This window comes from Choloepus didactylus, chromosome 7 (assembly GCF_015220235.1).
Source record: "Choloepus didactylus isolate mChoDid1 chromosome 7, mChoDid1.pri, whole genome shotgun sequence".
Lineage (NCBI taxonomy): Eukaryota > Metazoa > Chordata > Mammalia > Pilosa > Megalonychidae > Choloepus > Choloepus didactylus.
In genome coordinates, this window is record NC_051313.1 from 140141349 (window position 1) to 140162093 (window position 20745).

General features: G+C 38.5%; 1 protein-coding gene across 8 annotated transcripts in view; it reads right to left on the reverse strand.

The window, feature by feature from the left end:
• The window catches only part of PHACTR1 (phosphatase and actin regulator 1), a 581688-nt gene that overhangs the window by 127303 nt on the left and 433640 nt on the right, over positions 1–20745 (reverse strand). For all 8 annotated transcript variants that reach the window (XM_037842145.1, XM_037842144.1, XM_037842148.1 and 5 more), the window contains one exon: positions 5766–5846. In XM_037842145.1, the coding sequence (XP_037698073.1) occupies positions 5766–5846 (81 nt within the window). The remainder of the gene's footprint in view (positions 1–5765; positions 5847–20745) is intronic.

A 20745-nucleotide genomic window follows, 5' to 3' on the forward strand; every position in this document is an offset into this window, starting at 1 on the left:
TTAAGATACTGAAAGAATCCTGTATCCAGCAAAGCTGTCCTTCAAATATGAGGGAGAGCCCAAAATATTTTCTGACAAACAGACAATGAGAGACTTTGTGAACAAGACACCTGCCCTACAGGAAATACTAAAGGGAGCACTACAGGGTGATAGAAGACAGGAGTGTGTGGTTTGGAACACAATTTGGGGAGATGGTAGCACAACAATGTAAGTACACTGAACAAAGGTAACTATGAATACGGTTGAGAGAGGAAGGTGGGGAGCATGTGAGACACCACAAGAAAGGAGGAAAGATAAAGACTGGGACTGTGTAACTTGGTGAAGTCTAGAGTATTCAACAATTGTGATAAAATGTACGAATATGTTCTTTTATGAGGGAGAACAAGCAAATGTCAACCTTGCAAGGTGTTAAAAATGGAGAGGCATTGGGGGAGGGATGCAATCAGCATAAACTAGAGACTGTAACTAATAGAATCATTGTATTATGCTTCCTTTAATGTAACAAAGGTGATATACCAAGGTGAATGCAGATAAGAGGGAGGGATAGGGGAGGCATGTTAGACACTTGACATTGGTGGTACTGTCTGATTCTTTATTCTACTTTGATTTAAGGTTATTTTTCCTTTTGCTGCTTCCTAGCTGTCATTTTTTTTTCCTCTTTCTTTTGCCTCTCTACCTTCTTTGACTCTCCCTCCTGCCTTGTGGAAGAAATGCAGATGCTCTTATATAGATAGTGGTGAAGGTGGTGAACACATAAATGTATGACCATGCAGAGAACCATCGATTATTTACTTGGGATGGAATGTATGGTGAGTGAACAAAACCATATTAAAAAAAATGGGTTGATGACAAAACCTCGAGGGCAATATACTGAGTGAAATAAGCCAGACATATAAGGACAATTATTGCAGGGTCTCACTGATAGGAACTAATTATAATATGTAAACTCATAGACATGAAATATAAGGTACCAAGATATAGGATGAGGCTTAAGAATGGGGAGTGGTTGCTTAGCATGAGCAGAATGTTCAATTAGGATGAACTTTAATGTTTGGAAATGAACAGGGGTGTTGGTAGCAAGATGTGAGAATAACTAACAATGCTGAATGGTGTGTGAATGAGGTAGAAAGGGGAAACTCAGAGTCATATATGTCACCAGAAGGAAAGTTGGAGGTCAAAAGATGGGAATGTATAAAACTGAATCCTATGGTGGGCAATGTCCATGATCAAGTGTACAAATACTAGAAATTGCTTCCATGAATCAGAACAAATGTATGACAATACAATTAGAAGTTAATAATAGAGGGGCATATAGGGAAGAACTATATACCTATTACAAACTATATACTACAGTTAGCAGTATTTTAACATTTTTTCATAAACAGTAACAAATGTACTATACCAATACTACGAGTCAACAATTGAGGGGGGTTGGTTAGGGATAGGGGAGGATTAGAGTTTCCTTTTCTTTTTTTCTTTTTTCATCTTTCACTTTATTTCTTGTCTGGAGTAATGAAAAGTTTCTAAAAATTGAACAAAAATTAAGTGTGATGGATGCACAGCTGTATGAGGGTACCCAGGGGCAAGTGATTGTACACTTTGGATCTTTGGATAATTGTATGGTATCTGAACAATCTCAATAAAAATGGAAACAAACAAACAAACAAACAAAAAGAACTAAAGACAAACAACGAGAGCATGGCACAGGATATAAAGGACATGAAGAAGACCATAGAAGAGCATAAAGAAGAACTTGGAAGAGTAAATAAAAATATAGACAATCTTATGGAAATAAAAGAAACTGTTGACAAAATTAAAAAGATTCTGGATACTCATAGTACAAGACTAGTGGAAGCTGAACCATGACTCAGCGTCCCCAAAGACCACAGAACGGAAAATGAAAGAACAAAAGAAAGAATGGGGAAAAAAATTGAAAAAATCGAAACAGATCTCAGGGATATGATAAATAAAATAAAATGCCCAAATTTAAGACTTATTGGTGTCTCAGAAGGGGAAGAGAAGGGTAAAGGTCTAGAAAAGAGTATTCAAAGAAGTTGTTGGGGAAAACTTCCCAAACCTTCTACACAATATAAATACACAAAGCATAAATGCCCAGTGAACTCCAAATAGAATAAATCCAAATAAACCCACTCCAAGATATATTCTGATCAGACTGTCAAATACTGAAGAGAAGGAGCAAGTTCTGAAAGCAGCAAGAGAAAAGCAATTCACCACATACAAAGGAAACAACATAAGACTAAGCAGTGACTACTCAGAGGCCACCATGGAGGCGAGAAAGCAGTGGCATGACATATTTAAAACTCTGAGAGAGAAAAATTTCCAACCAAGAATTCTTTATCCAGCAAAACTCTCCTTCAAATTTGAGGGAGAGCTTAAATTTTTCACAAACAAATGCTGAGAGATTTTGCTAATAAAAGACCTGCCCTACTTCAGATACTAAAGGGAGCCCTACCGATAGAGAAATAAAGAAAGGAGAGAGAGATACAGAGAAATTTAACAGACATATATAGAACATTACATCCCAAATCACCAGGACACACATTCTTCTCTAGTGATCATGGATCTTTCTCCAGAATAGACCCTATGCTGGGACATAAAACAAGCCTCAATAAATTTAAAAAAACTGAATTTATTCAAAGCAGATTCTCTGACCACAATGGAATTACAAATAGAAGTCAATAACCATCAGAGACTTAGAAAATTCACAAACACCTGGAGGTTAAAAATGAGGGGGAGATGAAAACATCCCTGGATAATCAAAAGCGGAGGGACTTCATCACCAGATCAGTCCTATAAGAAATGCTAAAGGGAATTGTGCAGGCTGAAAGGAAGGGACATTAAACAATTGACTGAAACCACATGAAGAAATAAAGATTTCCAGTAAAGATCACATGGTAAATATAAATACCAATACTACTGTATTTTTGATTTGTAACTTCACTATTTACTTCCTACAGGATCTAAAATACATAAACTATAATGATAAATCAGTGGTTTTGGACTCAATGTAAAATACGTAATTTTTGACAAGAACTACATAAAGGTGGGGAATGGAGGAGTATAGGAACATAGTTTATGTGTCTTACTGAAGTTAAGTTGGTATCAAAGAAAAACAAGATTGTTATAGATTTAAGAGGTTAAATTTAAGCCCCATGGTAAACATAGAGAAAGTATCAGAGAATATGACCATAGAGAGGAAAAGTAGAGTATGGGTTACAAGAAGTGGGGGAAGGGGCAATGGAGAGTTAAGAAATGAGTGTAGGGTTTCTGTCTGGGGTGAAGGGAAATTTCTAGTAATGGATGGTGGGAAGGTGATAGCATTGCAACATTCTAAATGTGATTAATCCCACTAATAGAATGCTAGGGAGGGCTTGGAATCGGAAGATTTAGGCTGTATATATGTTTCCACAAGTGAAAAAAAAAAAAAAGACAGTCTAAATAGATAATGACAATTAAATGCCAAGGATGATTCTGGATGGGATGTGAGGATGGAGGAGAGGAGGCTCAAAGGGACACAGTTGGGACATAAGAAATAAAAAAGGAAATATAGAATGTAAGCTTTGTATCAATGTTGAATTTCTTGACTTCTTAGCTGCACTTAATGGATTTGCATAAAAGAATGTTCTTGTACATGGGAAATGTATATGTGAATTATATCATTTGTTCAAGGATGTGTGCAGCTTGCTCTCATATGTTCAGAAGACAGAGCAATAGATGATGGATGATAGGGAGGGAGGGACGGAAAGAAAGAAATGGTAGTGTGATAGGATGTTAAAGTTGGTGGATTGGGGTATCGGGGGAGGGGGGTTGGGGTATGCTGGAGTTCTGTGTATGGGGTTTGTATTGTTTTTGCTACTGTTCCTGTAAGTTTGAATTTATTTCAAAATAAAATTAAAAAAAAAAAAAGAATTACATCTATAACTATCTATGTATATATAACTATACCTACAGCTATCTACGCTGTGAGGCCCCTGTTCTAGATAAGAGCAGACAATGTTAAGTGCAAAGACAAAACTGAAACAGACGTGGGGACGAGTGACAGGAGGGGTGAGACTGCTCCCGTCTTCCAAAACCCTCTACTGGAATGTGCAGCAGGTACCACGTTACTGCCAGAGAACACCTGTGAACCAGGCTGGGCTCTCGCTCTCAGGAAACTCCCAACTGCTTGTGTGGCTTTGGCAAGCCCCAGTCTTAAGGGTCCTTTGTTTCTTTCCCTATAAAATAAGGCTTTTGCTCTAATAGTTCTGTGATTTCCTTAAAGTCAGGACGTCACTTAGGCAGAACTTAGCTTAACAGTTATTATATGTAATGGATATAATTAATGCTATAGTAAAATGTATTCTATACTTTCGAGTGTTACTGAAGTTCATAATGAGAGATGTAAAGGTTGCAAGAAGAAAGAGGGGAGGAGAAGGGATTACTAACTGGACTGAATAGGCAGTAGCTATGCCAATAACATTTATTTAAGCACTTGGATGCATATGATATAATATTATACCTGTAGTCCACCATCTTCTATTGCCACTGGGGACTGAATACGGAGAAAGGGGCTTATGATGAAGCACGAGGATTTAAATTTGATGCAAGGGAGGGTGTGGGGATTGTACAGAAAGCAAGACATTGGAGGAAGTGATATGGGTTCTTTTTCCCTGGGGAGCATCCACAACCAAGTAAATTGTATTCTGAGAGGGTCTTGTCCAGAAGTAGAAGCCGCTTATAGCAGCTTAGAGCAGTGGCTCACCAGAGGGATTCCTTAGTCCCAGGAGACTTTGATAATAACAGTAGGTCATTTGAAATAGTTCAACTTCACACCCAACCTGCAGCATTCCTTGCCATGGGGGCAGGAGAATAGATGTGCCACTTCCTACTTGCATCTCAGGTTGACAATATGTGCTAAGAGAAAATACTGTGAAGATCTGAATGCCACTGGGGAAGCCCCACGACAGATGAGGGGAAATGTGCCTGAGCAAGCAGGATCGAATCACTGAAAACTGTGGAATCTAAAGAAACACCCTAAGAGAGAAACACACTCTGCCTTTTTGCATTAAATAAAAACAGCCTGCAGAAGGCCTACAAAAGACAGGGTAAACCGACTGTTGAAGACTACGTAACATACTGTTTAAACCACTGCATGCATTCATATTTAAAGATAGTAATTCAATAAGCAAAAGATGCCTGGTATTCACTAGGGAACGTGTATGGACGGATTCACAGAGCATACGAATCACTGTAAATATTGGCATTTTAAATATCTTATGTGTACAGTCATGTATTATCATTTTCTCTCCCTCAATTTCTTCTATTCTGGGGAGACAGACTGCCAAAAAAAAAAAACCTGTTAAGGAAATTCTAGATGCCTGTGGATTTTTAACACTAATCTTCGGAACCCCTAGTGCCTAAAAGAGCCTAAGCAATTAAACTCACCCTAGCTGTGCAGATTTAAACATCTACAAGACTCCCAGCCAGTACCAACATCATTCCTGGGGCTACATGATTTTTCTTAACATCATGTGGTTTGATTCCAACACTGAGAAAAAGGGAGCTTTATTTCCCTCCTCTAATATGATACTGATGGCTTCAGCTCCATCTGCACAAGCTGCCACATTCTTTCTCGCTGCAGAATTGCCTGGCGTTTTAAAGGTTCGAATCCTGACAACGTGATGCAGAAAATGGACTTGGAAAAACAGACACACAGATTCCGCACCCCGCTCTTGGGCCGTGGGGAAGCGACCAGCTCCTCTTACCTTTGTCATAGATTTCCTTCAAGACCCCACGCTTTATCAGCTCCTCTCTGCTCTGCCTCATTGATATTTTCCTTTCCAAGGCTGCAAGAAAAGACAAACAGAGAAGCAGGTCTGAGGAGGTACCAAAACTCATTTTTAAAGGAATCCAATTTTACTGTATGTGAAAGCATCTGTAAACTATGCTTTGCAAATGAAAGCTAATGATAATAATAGTTCACATTTTTGGGGGGGGTGCTACAATAAGCATTTTATATGCATTATGGTGCTTCATCTTCAGTCAATTGTTGCCTTTCCTCTAGGTGGGGCTGCTTTTTCAAATATCTGGTTTACATACATCCCTGAGGATCCTGTAGCTTCCTGACTCTAGGAAAACGTGTGGAGATATTGCTTAGAAAGCTGTCCCGGGCGGCACTCTGCGAGGGGTGAGGGCAGGCTCTGCGGGAAGCCTGCCCGCTGCCTTCCCCTCCAAGGCTCCGAGTGGGGGTTGCCAGGGGAGGAATGTGGGGTTCGGTTATCAAAGGGGGCCCCGCCACCCGGCACTGGAGCCAATGCTCAGATAGGAGCTGGAGTGTTCATGGATGGAGGAGAGAGCTTCCTCTCGCCATGATGAGCGCGCTGGAGGGTGATTCTGGTGGGAATAAGCACAGGCCAAGGGGCAATCAGGAGTAGCACAGAAGGTCAGCCTCATAGCTCCAGGGAGCACAGGCCTGGAATGGGGGAAGGCAGCAGAGCCAGAAGAAAGCAAGCTATTCCCACTCCCCCGGGGAGTCCCGTAAACGGAGTCCCGTAAACACTGGGGGGAGGTGGGGAGAGGTTATTTAGGTGGTTTTTGTCAGCTTGAGAATTTCTGCATCCTTTGGCAACATGGTTACTCAGGGGGTGAAAAAAGTCAGTAATAAATTAAGGAAAACTATTTTATACAGACAAAATCAGATACAGATTAATGAAGCATACACACACGCGCAGCTTGACAGAATTTAGTCCAAAGAATAGGCGTGAGACCTAGAGAGCAAGCAAGCAAACCTGGATTGTGATTCGAACTCTACTATACACTAGCCATGGGACATTTGTCAAGTCACTTTGCCAGCCTGGGAAAACACTGATGCCTGGAACTCAGCCCCGGATATTCTGCTTTCATAGGTCCAGGGTGGGGCCTGGGCATCTATACTGCAAAATGAAAAGCCCTCTGGGTTTTCTCAGGAATAGCTAGGCTAAGACTCATTGAATTGTTGTACACTCTGGAATTCACTATTTTAAAATTATATAGATTGTAACTCCCCTCCTAAATTATAATTAAGTGATATAAGGCAGAAAAACAAATGTTAGATTAGGATGCATACACATACAGCTTACTGAGAACACATTAATAATAAAATATTTACATGTAAATAAATAGCCACATAATATAGGAGGGTAAGGGTTAAAGGTGTGTGTAAGAAAATTTGGAAGTTTCTGTTTGGGGAGACGTGTGATAGGTTGAATTATGTACCCTGACAAACACATTTACTTAATCTTAATTAATCAAATCTTAATCTTAAACTTATTTACCCCATTGTAAATAAGACCTTTTAAAGATGGTATTTTTAGTTAAGGTGTGGCCAACTGAATCAGGAAGAGCCTTAATCTGTGTTACTGGAGGCCTTAGAGAAAGAATCTGAAAGGCACAAAGGCAGAAAAGAGAGAACATCTCCACATCAGGGGAGGCAGAGATACAAATCAAGGAACCCCAAGGACTGCCAGCAGCCAGCACCAGATCGCACCAGAATCTGGGAGAAAGCAAGCCCTGCTAATATCCTGATTTTGGACTTCTCCTCCCAACCTTAAAACTGTGAGGCAATAAATGTCTGTTGTTAAGTCAAAACCCACTGCGTGGTATTTATCATAGCAGTCTGGTAAACTGAGATGGGGTGAAGGAATTTTATGACTCCTAATGGCTAACGATACTGAGCATCTTTTCATGAGCTTTTTGGTCATCTGTATATTTTCTTTGGAGAAATGTCTATTCAACTTTTTCACCCATTTTTAGATTGGGTTGTTTATCTTTTTGATTTTGAGTCATGATTTCCTTTTTACCGTCCAAGGCCAGGCCTGACTTCTCCTCAAGCCTTATAATTTTGGCTTTGGGTTGAACAAAGAAGAAAAGGGAAGAAAAGAGAAGAAATTATGAAAAGTTAAAGAAGTCAGAGGAAGCATCAGGGAAGAGAGAAGGTGTAAAGTTTACTGTGTCTCTTCAAAGGCAGGATAAAAGGAATATATCACATAAATGAGAAACAGAGGGGTGATGGTTAGCTGATTAATTGGAGAGTGTTTGTACTTTGGGAGGTGGGAAATAAAAGTTAACAGAACAAAAGCATCCATTCCTTTAAGAAAAGAAGACTGAAAGCATTGCCAGCCTTGTGGCAATAACCATTAATAATAATAATATAACAAGGTATAATAACAACATATGATATTATTTTATATAAAACAAAAATAAAGTCAATAAGGACTTATTTTAAAAAAATAAAATCTATTATAAAATGTAAGGCTCACTCTAATGTCTTTCAGTTATTAAAATCATGGAGAAACAATGCAATTCCCTGGATCTTTGGAAAAGAAACAGATTTCCAGGCTGAGTACAAGGCTTAAGAGATGGTCCACAGCCAACTGAAACAACAAATCACATAAACCAGCAAACGTGCAAAGACTACTTCCAAGGACACCCAATCTAAAATTCTAAACAAGCATACAGACAGCCTGAAGAGGCAAGGAAACAAAACACTGATTTGCTTTTAAAGACCAACAAAGAATTTGTTGAGTAGATCCAAACACATAAAAAAGAAGCTTCACATACGCCTCTCTTCCTGAAATGTGATTGGAAGAATGATTTCTCAATTAGTGTACCACAAAAGTGGTCCCAAATGGTGATGGATTCTAATCATATTCAAGGGTTGGCATGTCCAAGGCGAGACTCTCTAAGATTAATCTCCACATTTAGATTAATCTCCATATTAATCTAAAAAAAGGGCAGGAAACCTCAAATGACAAGTCATTCTTTCATCTTTGCTACCAATCTTTGCAATGCTGGGTGCTGGTTTGTAGAAAGAGTACAAAGTAGGGGGATTTCCCACAGTGTTATGCTCCACCCTTATTCTGAAGTCTGTTTAAATGTGAGCAAGTGTTTTTTTTTAGAAATGGGGAGCCCATTGAAGACCTGACCCACAGTAATCAACTCCACCAAAGCCCAGAGAGTAACTCCAATAATGGAGTGACAATAGTTTCTAGAAGGATCATTTTTGTAAACTCCTCTTCTAAGCAACTGTTGTGGTCTATGTCACATTTACTAAAAGCCAATTAATTCCCTATCATCTTTCCTTAATTTGTTTTTCCAGCCTCTAGATCAACATGGATTGACGCTAAGCCAAGGAATCCTAGGCTACTTTGGCACTGATGAATTTAAAATAAGCATCTCGGATGCTCTTGTTTTCTTTAGTGAATGCCTAGGTTGGATGGATTTGTTGTATGCCTTTAATTTTTTTATTTATGCAAATAATACATGAAAACATTTTTCACTCTAAAAAAATTCAAGCAACATAGGTAAAGCAAAAGTTCTCTTTCACGTTCCCTCCTTTTGAGTATGGAGAATGGCCTAATTAATCTCAGCATTTTCTCCACGCATTTACTCATTCATTCATTGATTACCTCTCCCCCTCTCTCTCACATACACACCATCTCTGTACATACAGTATTTTTAAAAACATAAATGTGATCATTAGGCTTGAATTGTTCTAAAAGTCTTTTTATGTCTTCCTCTCACTTTATAGATATTAGAGATCTTCCCATCTGTACAAGCAGCACCCCATATATATATATATATATATATATTTTTTTTTTTTTTTGAGTACAGCATAGTATTTCATGGCACATATATACCATAATTTGTTTAACCAGTCTGCAACTGCAGGAAATTTATGTTGTTTTCAAATTTTTGGCATACAAATATTGCTATTCTAAGCATACTCATTCATGTACTATTTGAACCTGTATTGGAGTTTTTCTAAGAATTATAGCTAGATGTACAATTTTTAAGTAGGACATTTTCTATATATGCTATGTGCTCCTAGTATCGATGGAGGAAAGAAACTCTCGTGTGTCATAGTATCTAAGAGTTGCCTTTTTATTTAAAAAATTGAGGAAGTAAAAAAAAAAAAAAAGCAATATTGATGCAGGAACACGTCATTTGGTCCTGCTCAGAGCACCATGGCACAGGGAATTGGTTGGAGTTTTTTCTAGGATAATTTATCTCTGTTGAATTCCCAGCTCAACTGTCTTAAAATTAGATGTGTGAAGGGAAAAAACCAATTGAGAAACGATGAAATTTGCAGTAGCTTACTGCAAAGTCTTGTAATTCCAGTCCTTAAAAAGTCAACTTGCAAGCAAAATCCACAGCTTTTATCCTTTTTAAATTTTACAACTCCAGTGAAAGGGAATCAGGCTAGAAATCTACAAGTGACAATGGAGTGAGCCTTCAGAACTTAGAGCAAGCCTCCACTTCCCTCTGGCCTTTTGAATAATAAGAATTATTAGCATGATGAGGTATCTACAGTCCAGAAGGACCGAAAACAAAACAATCAACCCATATTCAGGTTATTTCTCTGTTTTGGTTGCCTTCTCTGTCTTTTTTTGGAAGATGAAGAGAACCTGTTTCAAAATTCAATTTATACTTACAGTATACGAAAGAGAAAGGAGAGCAAGGACTTGGAGGAATGGGAAAAACCTGGTGACCTTCCATTTTAAATCACCAGATGGCAAATGTCAGTTGATCTTTTACTTCATAAAGAAATAAATGAGAAAAGCAACAGGTTGTCAATATAATGGCTATGTTAAAAAAAAAAATGAGAAAGCAAAAAAAAAAAAAAAGAATGCACGACTATGAATGGATACATACGTAACTTCAGACAAATGGCATAATAAATATATTCAAGAAAAATAGATGTGGAAATCTGTATGAGCACCAAATATTGTGTCTTCCACTAACTCAGAAAACGTTTGAGAGTGCTATGAATATCTAAACATCTTGCCAAATGTGGAATAACTAGGCTAAGAACAGTTTCTATCCCTTGATTTTCCAAGGGAAGCTCACTGATTCCTAATGAAAATAATATTTTTATATCTGGCAGTTAAGGCCAAATGTCTCAGTTTGTGAGGGCTGCCATAACAAAGTCCCATAAACTGGGTGGCTTAAAACAACTGAAATTTATTGTCTCACAGTTCTGGAGAGTAGAGGTCTGAAATCAAGGTGTTGGCAAAGCAATGTTTCCTCTGAAGTCTGTTGGGGAGACTCTGTTGTATGCCTCTCTCCCAGTTTCGGGCAGTGACTGGCAGCGATCCACAGTGTCACATGGTCTTCTCCCCTCTGTCTGTGTCTCCTCGTTTCCTCTCCTCTTCTTATGAGGAACCCATTCATACTGGATTAAGGGCCCTTCCTGCTCCAGTATCACCTCACTTTGACTTGCCTAATTCCATCTATAATGACCCAACTTCCAAATAAGGTCACATTCAGAGGTACTGGGGATCATGACTTCAACATATCTTTCAAGACAATTCAACCCATGACACCAAGTGATCCTCAGAATTAGAGAAGCTGACCAGTGTAGAATTCTTTTCCCCTCTAAAAATTCAAACCATGTGGAAACTCCATCTAAAAGACAGAGTTTAAGGTCAAAGGGTCCAAGCAGAGGGGCATGCGAACAAAGTTCCTCATCTCCAATATGAGAACCCAACCACTGTATCTGTGTAATGCTAAGTAGCTGGCTTGGATAAACCCCTCAGGGCCCACATGGTAGGAGATGAGATCGTTTATTTACTGCTGTTTGTGATTGCATCCAAGTCATCTAGATCAGCACTTTCTAAAGTCTGTTCTGCAGAACAGTAATCCTGAGAGATGCTCTGAGGAAAGGATTCTGAGGACAAATAACTTGGGGAAATGCCATTTACAACTGGAGAGTCACAGTGTTCATTGGCACACTGAAGGCCCAGAGAAGACCTATAGTAAAGAAACTATTGCAACCTGGCTTAGCCCAGTGTTCCTCTCAAATTCATTATCCTTTTATTGAGTACCATGGGATTTGGGCTCCGAGGAAACCCTCTAGGAAACTGATCTAAATATCAGGTTGTAGGAAGCAAATCTGGTGTTTCCTTATAAAAAGAGACAAAACAGGTCAACCGACTCAACAGGGATACAGTTAGGCCAAAAGGAGGGCAAACGCTCCTGTAAAGAAATTTACAGGAAGTGTTTGAATCAAACACAACTGAAAAGCTGAAATTCTGCAATATCATGCTAGGAAGACATGACTCTGTCTGGGAAGATCTTAGATGGTGGATCATTTTTCTCCATTAACTGCCTGTATGCCTGATTGCCTGGTAGAAACTTCTTTGGTGGCAGAGATATCTTCATTTCAGTGAGCTTTCCTAGACAGGACAGCTGCCATGTGCTTCCCTCAAATAACTAAAGGTATAGACATTTTCAACTTCAAGCATCTCAACACTGCATAATATCTACCCAAATTAACACTGCTTGTTGTGACAACAATTCATATTAGGTTCTTCATTCTGACAGTAATTGAGATAGCATATTTTCCTCTGGAGTCACAAAGCATCAGACCACGACCATGTACTAGCACAGAGGAAGTATCTGGGGAAAAGAGGGCCTACAGTCAGGTCTTGTGGGAGCTCCATGAACTGAAAAGGGAAGGGACAGAGGCTCACTGCAAGCTGCAATGTATGTTGGCAAAAGCACATTCTTCATGGATCTTGACTGGATGCTGGTTTCAACAAACCAGCTACAAAACATTTTGGGATCGATCAGGAAAATATGAATTATGGGCTGGGTGTTAGATGATTTAAGGAATTATTTTTAGTTTTGCTACGTATGATAATGACTTATGGATATAAAGGATATTTTCCTTATTTTTTAGGAACACAGGATTAAAAGACAGATGTTAGGAAAAAAAAATATGGCCAAATCTTAATGACTATTAAATGATGGCTATACAGGTGTTCACTATATAATTCTCTTACTTATTGTTGAATTTTTCAGGATAAAAAGTAAACAGATAAAAAGTAAATACACAACATTTCACACAATGTTGAGTGAAAAAAGCAAGACAAAAGAACATATACACTATGATTCTGTTTATATAAAGTTCAAAAGCTTGTGGAACTAAATATATGGTTTAGGGATGCACACCTCTAATCTTCAAAACTACAAAGAAAAGCAAGGATATGATTCAAATAAAAAATCAAGGCCGTGGGTATGTCCAAGGGTAATCACAAAGGTACAGTAAGGGGCTTCTGGGTTCTGACTTGAGCAGCAGTTACATGGTGTTCACTTTATAACCATCTGTTAAAACTGTACATTGACATTTAATGCATTTTCTCAATATATGTTTTATTTCCCAAAACAAAAATGTTAAAAGTACCTTCCTACTAATTCTGCTTCTCTTTGTACTCCTGCAATAGTCTGAAAGGGAATTAAAAACTCAGCCACTATATAATGAAAATCATGCAGTTGGCCAGTAGACTAACTCCCATTAATGGAAGACAGAGTGATTAAAAGGCAGTAGATGCCACAAGTCTTTTCCTGGTTACCTCCGCAAGTAGCTTAGACAGAGTGTACAAGAGCTGTTCATAACACTTGCTAAGTTTCTTAGTACAGACTGAGACAGGCACCCGAAATTTAGTAGAAAGTTTCTAGAGGCTAATAGTTTTACTATAATAAAGATTCTGAACTTTGAACATAGAGAGTACACCCTTAAAGTAAGAAGCAGCTTGGAGGATATAGTTTTGCAATAATCAGGCTTCCACACTCTTGGGGGTGCACTGAGGAATGTTTATGTTAAAATTGATAGATTCCATGACTCCCAGGGAGGAATCTAGACCCGGCAGCGTGGGACGGAGAATATCTTCTTGACCAAAAGGGGGATGTGAAAGGAAATGAAATAAGCTTCAGTGGCAGAGAGATTCCAAAAGGAGCCAAGAGGTCACTCTGGTGGGCACTCTCATGCACAATACAGACAACCTTTTTTAGGTTCTAATGAATTGGAATAGCTAGCAGTAAACACCTGAAACTATTAAACTACAACCCAGAACCCTTGAATCTTGAAGACGATTGTATAAAAGTGTAGCTTATGAGGGGTGACAATGTGACTGGGAAAGCCATATGGACCATATTCCCCTTTGTCTAGTTTATGGATGGATGAGTACAAAAATGGGGGCAAAAAAAAAAAAAAAAAGGCACCCAAGTGTTCTTTTTTACTTTAATTGTTCTTTTTCACTCTAATTCTTATTATTATTTTTGTGTGTGTGGAAATGAAAATGTTCAAAAATTAATTTTGGTAATGAACGCACAACTATATAATGGTACTGTGAACAACTGAATGTACGCTTTGTATGACTGCAGGGTATGTGAATATATCTCAATAAAAATGAATTAAAAAAATTGATAGATTCCATTTTCTATCTCTTTCCCCCAATCTGCACAAGAAACTTCCAATCAAATTCTTACAGAATAAATATCAGTGTTTTCTTCCGAGATCGATGAGACACAAAGGAAATAATTCTTTCTCCATTTATTGGTCCCCTGTTACAGTGGCATGGTAGAACATGATTTAATAAAACTCAGATCTGAAAAATAATTTACATAAGTCCCACTGGCAAACCTTCACTTTGTCCTTTTACCTATGTATCATCTATTATGATAGACTTTTTCATTAAATGTGAAACAGAAGCCCCTACGGTAACAGAGAATGCAATGGGATGAGAGTGTTTATGTTAGAAATAAAGGTGAATGCTTTGGGATTTGCTTCTATTACTTGTAGGAAAGTGTGTCATCACATCTAATTTTCTGTGAATGTGCTCAGAGCCACAATTCACATTTTTGTCGTGTTCTCTGCTGCCTCTAACACTCCCCCAGGAATAAGAAGAAAATCCATTGATTTAGAGCTAGTTAAGTGAGTTTCTCCTTCCAGATGTAGGAAGCATAATGATGTACTGTATTTCATTCCAGACGTCTAATTATTATTGATTGCTTTATGATAGAAGTGGACTGCCCAAAGGACTGAAGAATGAAAATCTGAAATCCTGCCCAGAAAGCTTTAATAACCCAGCTACCACCTGTTACCTAAAAGATAATACGGCCCTTGTTCAAAGTGTCTGACAGTGCCAAGCTAATGGAAATAACCCTGTCTGCTTCTCTGCTTGCTTTTCTCCTCATGGTTGGATCAACCTGGCTGCAAAGAAGTCTTTGCAAGAGGCTGCTAGGGTATTTAGGCTTGAAAACCTTACTTCCCCGACTCTTTACAAGACAACAGAAGATGGTGGCATGAGATTGAGGGTGTTTATTTGTTCCTATTCTCTACAGTCAGAACTAAAGTCAGTTAATAATTTTGAACAAAAAATTTTAAAAATCCTAACTTAGGCACAGTTATGTCAGATGTCTACCCAGGTAAATATTTTGCCTAAAGTGGACATTTTGTGTGACAATTTGATTTCTTCCCATCACTGCCCATGGTAATGTGTATTACAAATTAGGAACTACTCTAAGAGTTTTCCATGCAGTATTTTCTGTAAGTCTCACAAACACTCTACAAGGTTGGTACTGATATCTCCATTTTGCAGATAAAGAAGATGTTAAGTAACTTGGCCCAAGGTGCAGAGTTGAATTTGAATGAGGCAGTCCAATTCCAAGTGAGTACATGCTTATGCATGACATTATACTGTGCTCCTAAAACTTCACACACTAAGAATGTGCTCCAAAGTTTGTCAAGCCTCTCTGTAAATGAACAAACTTTTACATATGGGCTAGAATGCATATACACGTAAGAACTAAAGATATTACTTCTTATTCCCTCCTGGGCAAAATTTTATAGCTTGTATACTGTGATCATTTCACAAGTCATTTTATTAAGTTTAGCAGCTATTTAAATGACATTGAATGCAACTTCACATATGAAGACCAAGCACACTTCTTTGCACATAAAACTCAATAGACTGCGCAAGTGTTATCATCAGCACTCTCCAGGATGGGAAAAAGTTAAACTGGGCTAGAGGAAATTAAAAGTCACTAATTTATGATTTCACTTTCTTTATATATATATATATATATATATATATATATATATATATATATATATGATGTAGGGAGACAATTATCCAGTTACTTGTCATCAGTCTTTTCTGGTGTAGAGAACAACTACCAGGGGGAAAATGTGCAGATTTGGCTCTTGATTCTTGTCAAGCAAAATAAAATGGCCACCTGCATTGGGTGTTGCTGGGAGAAGAGTCCTTTCTAAGAAGGCTTTCCAAAGGAAAAAAACAATTGACTTGCAGAGGTTTTCTGGGAAACCAGAACACATCCTAAAGGGTTGCTGGTAATTTGGTCCAGGCTATCAGATTAGCACACCATACTAATCGATGTATAACAGCTTCCCACTTTTGTATGACCTCCCTATGTCAAAGGGAAACTTCACGTCACCCCATCAGAAGATTGCCTAACTTGCTTCCGCATTTGTCCTATACAAGCTTTCCCTTTCCACACCCTTCTACTTTCTAAAGATCGGGATGCTGTTCAATTCATGAACTGCTGAATTAAGCTACGAGATCCTAAATTGCATGAAAAGTTTTTCTTTTGTCATTTCTCTGCCTATCCTTGAAAAACTGAACTATGGCAAGACTTTTGCACCAAAGCAGAATTGAAATATTTATGAAGAGCAAACACATAACTGCTTGTAACAGAAGAACAATTCCAAATCTAAGCAAAAGTCCCAGTAATTTAGGACTATTTCTTTCTATTATACACACTAAACAAATCTTCCCGTCTCCACCTTCTCTTCTTGCATGACAAGATGCTTCATACAGAAACAAGGACTGAGTTGGGCTGTACTTCACCCAAGCGTTCATCAGCTAATAATAAAGACAGTCTGTGGCCAAATAAACATCATCTTAAAATAGGAGAATTGAATTACTGAATTAGGGAAAAATCAGCCTTTAAAACTTGCACATTATCTCAAAAACAAAACAAAAAAGTCCAGAATATATAAACAGCAGGTTTGTGCATCAAATATTTACCCTACCTGCTACTGGAAAAACGGAAACGGGGAAAAAAAAAAGCACAAAAAGATGAAATCTGATAATGTATGCAACAGAGAAGAAAGGTGTAAAGGTGCAGTGCTAATCAAAGCTTTCCTTGAGGCGCTCCTCTTTCTAATAAAATGCATCAAGTTCTCATAGTTAGGACGAGGCAGGAGGGAAAGCCATGGCGAGCGGCACACAGCTCCCAGAGAGGAACGTGCAGCCTTCCTTGCTTATTTTTTGTGGTTGGAACTTCAGAGTTTTGTGTCTGACAGGCATTTTTGCACTTCTTTTGAAGTTAATGTAGCATGTGTAGTGGAATCTGACAAATATGCAATCCTGAACTCACAAACAAAAACAGTGGAATTTGAGTTCTTTCATTTGCTTGAGATTGACTCTACGACATCATGAATGTCAGAACTTCGTTCCATAATATGGTTTCTCAATTCTGGGGTTCTCCTTCCAGTTGTGGGTTTATGTGAATGAAGGTCTTGGCCAAGACAGCAATAGGGAATTCAAATTCTGATTCTTAGTACAATCCTGGCCTGAGTGAAGAGGGAATGAAGTATTCCTCCGTGTTCCTGATGGGAATTCAGCTGCTTTCAGTGATGTTCAAATGCAAATGTAAACCATCAAATCCGTTTGCTTTCTTTCTTGCTGGTAAACTCACAAAAGGGACTGTGCTGGACCTCGTCTTCAGGCTAACAGAAAATCTTGCCTGAAGTGGTATCCACAGGATATTACAGGAACAAGTGATGAAATTAGATCAGCCAACCCACTTGATTTGATTTTTTCCCCTCATTAAATCATCCTGACACCTGACAGAGCTAGGAGATAAACCAATTGCTATGAAACCATACAGACAGAGCCTAAAAAGAAACTTTGTCTGGACTCTGTCACGTTTGTCAAAACAATTAGCTTAGTGATGTCATCAACTTAATTTTAAGATGTCAAAACTCGGGGAGAGGAAAATGACAGGATTCTCATAATTTCTGGATCTGTCACCTGAAGTGCTTTTAAAAAGTTGCCATTTCACCATGTCAGGTCACAGACATAATAATGTCACAAATTAAAGGCCTATTTTTATCCTTTTTAATCTAATTAAAAAAAGTGGGGATGGATTTTGTGGAAAGGGTGTATAAGTTAAGAGGAAAGGTTACATTTTCCGGAGAAATAAAGGGTTTTATTTTTGTTGTTGCTGTTTTAGTTATTTTTCAAAATAGACACTTTTCTCATAAATGAATAGGCAGCCATAACTTTACTGAAAATACTTGTATCTCCCACCAATGTGTGTGATGAAGTCCTTATAGGAGTCGGTCAAACTTTCTAGTTTATGAGGAAAGCTGGCTGCATGATATGTGTTTGACTCTTTCTTCCAAGCTTCACTGGGGCTTGAAACAATGCTATCCCTTCAAAGCTGAGTTCTTCAAATGAAGGTTGTTTGAGGATACAATCACGTCCAAAGGTACAGTATGGACTCTGGAAACCTTTCAGCTCTATGATTCATATAGATAGAAAATATAATTATAATAATGGTGTGATGGTTAGGTTCACATGTCAACTTGGCCAGGTCATGGTACCCAGGTGTCTGGTCAAGCAAGCACTGGCCTAACCATTCCTGTGAGGACGATTTTTGGCTGTTTGATAAACCAGAAGGCTGGTTGATTAAATCACCAGTCAATTGACTGCAGCTGTGACTGATGACATGAATGAGAGGCGTGTCCTCCACAATGAGGGAATGCAATCAGCTTGATTTAATCCAATCAGTTGAAGACTTTTAAGCCAGACAGATAGAGGACCTTCATTTCTTCTTTGGCTGACCAGCGAAGCGTTTCCTGAGGAGTTCGTCAAAGTTGTCTGTTCGTTTCCTGAGGAGTCCATCGAACACGTTCATTGAAGTTGCTAGTTCGCTGCCTGAGGAGTTCATTGAACATCACTGGAGTTGCCAGTTTGCTGCCTGCCCTATGGAATTTGGACTCGTGCATCCCCACAGTTGCGTGAGACACTTTTATAAATCTTATATTTATAGATCTCTCTCCTTGATTCTGTTTCCCTAGAGAACCTTAACTAATACAAATGGTAAAAATAATTAGCCTGTGAATATGCAGAGCAGGGGTTGGCAAGCTTTTTCTCTCAAGGGCCAGATAAGCAATATTTTAGGCTTTGTGGGCCACACTGTCTGTGTGGCAACTACTCAGCTCTGCCATTGCGAAAGCTGTCATGGACAATATGTACACAAATGAGTCTGGCTGTGTTCCAATAAAACTTTATTTATAACAAGAGGCGGTGGGATGGATTTGGCCTGTGGGTCATAGTTTGCTGACCGCTAGTGTAAAAGACCCGAAAGACAGAACTTTGAACATCAGAGTTTTCTCTTGAAGAGGAACAGATCTTCAAGGCTCTCTGTGGCAAAAATAACAAATGGCCAAATTAAAAAAAAAAAAATTTCTCTTGAAGTGGTTTCTTTCAAAATTAAGTATAAAACTGTGGCTTTCTTGTTAAAAAATGCATCTCACTGGCTCCATGTCACGTTCAAGCTTCTTGAACTTCTAAAGCTGCTTCTAAAAGCAGCAGCTCAGTATCTACCAGATAAGACATTGAGGGAAATCTTAGTGATATAGGAATGTTCAGGAATGACTATGATTTGTTAATTTTTTTGTGGTATGGTAGGGGCATATTGGAAGCAATGAAGTTATTTCAGGATATTTGTTTTTCTTGTTCTTTTTTTCAATTTTATCTGGAAATGTTTTTTTTTAATTTTTTTTTTATGTTTTGATAAATAAGGTTAATAAAATAAATAAATAAAGAAAGAAGCAGCTCATGTTAGCTGAAAAACAACATAACAAACCCTGGTTGTGGGGCCTTGAAATCCTAACTCTTCCTCATAATATGTTTAACTTCACAGGGAAGAAAATCTCAGGTTCAGAAATTGCACAAGTGACACAAGTCACCTAACAAATGCACATTGTTGATATAAGGAAATGACATTTTCCACATTAAAATCCCATTGGATGGGGTGATTGAAAATGTTTTGGAACTAGACCAGAGGAGATGGTTGCGCAACATTATGAAGGTATAAATGCCACTCTGTTGTTCACTTTCAAATGGTTAATTTTATGTTACGTGAAGTCACCACAATTTAAGAAAAAAATAAAAAACAAGTAATTGCAGCCTCTAAGGTTACCACTGGAAAGAAAAGCTCCTCCTTGGTGGTATACCTGGGCCAACGGCTCTCTGGCAACTATCTCATTTTTCCCATTGGAGTTTTGCCACGTTGCCTTCAGAGGACATTGCTCCACCTTGAACACTTGGGCCCAAAGTTGGACAAGACTCTTTCCCCTTATTTTCCTTTGCAGTTCACCCATTCCAAACTCAGGAGGCGCACATCAACTCTCTGCCTGATATTTCAGAAGTGAGTCCAAGAAACAGGCATTTCCTGTCCCACCTACCTGGAGCCTGCTCTCTCAGTCTCAGATTCTGGACAGATAGGCCTCTTTCCCTAGGTGACTGATATCACCTCATCCGTCAGGTAAGATCTTTTCCCAGTCCACAAGGTCAGCTGTGCAGTACAACCACATCTTAGTGTAATACAATGGCACAGTGCTCCAACAACAGGAATTACCTAATACAGAAAACTGGCTGCAACTTTATTTTTATTTTGTACAAAAGATAGTAGAAAAAGGTATTTTTCTTCAGGGCAGAACTTCATGTCACTCAGGGATAACAACCAGACCTCAACTATCTGCTCGTCTTCAAATCAAAGGGCACAGTTTGAATCTGTTATCTGTGAATTTCCTTCACTCTCTTTCTTTCAACTGAAAACACAAAAATTTTTAGCACCTCCTATGTTCTAGCTTAATCCGAATAGTTT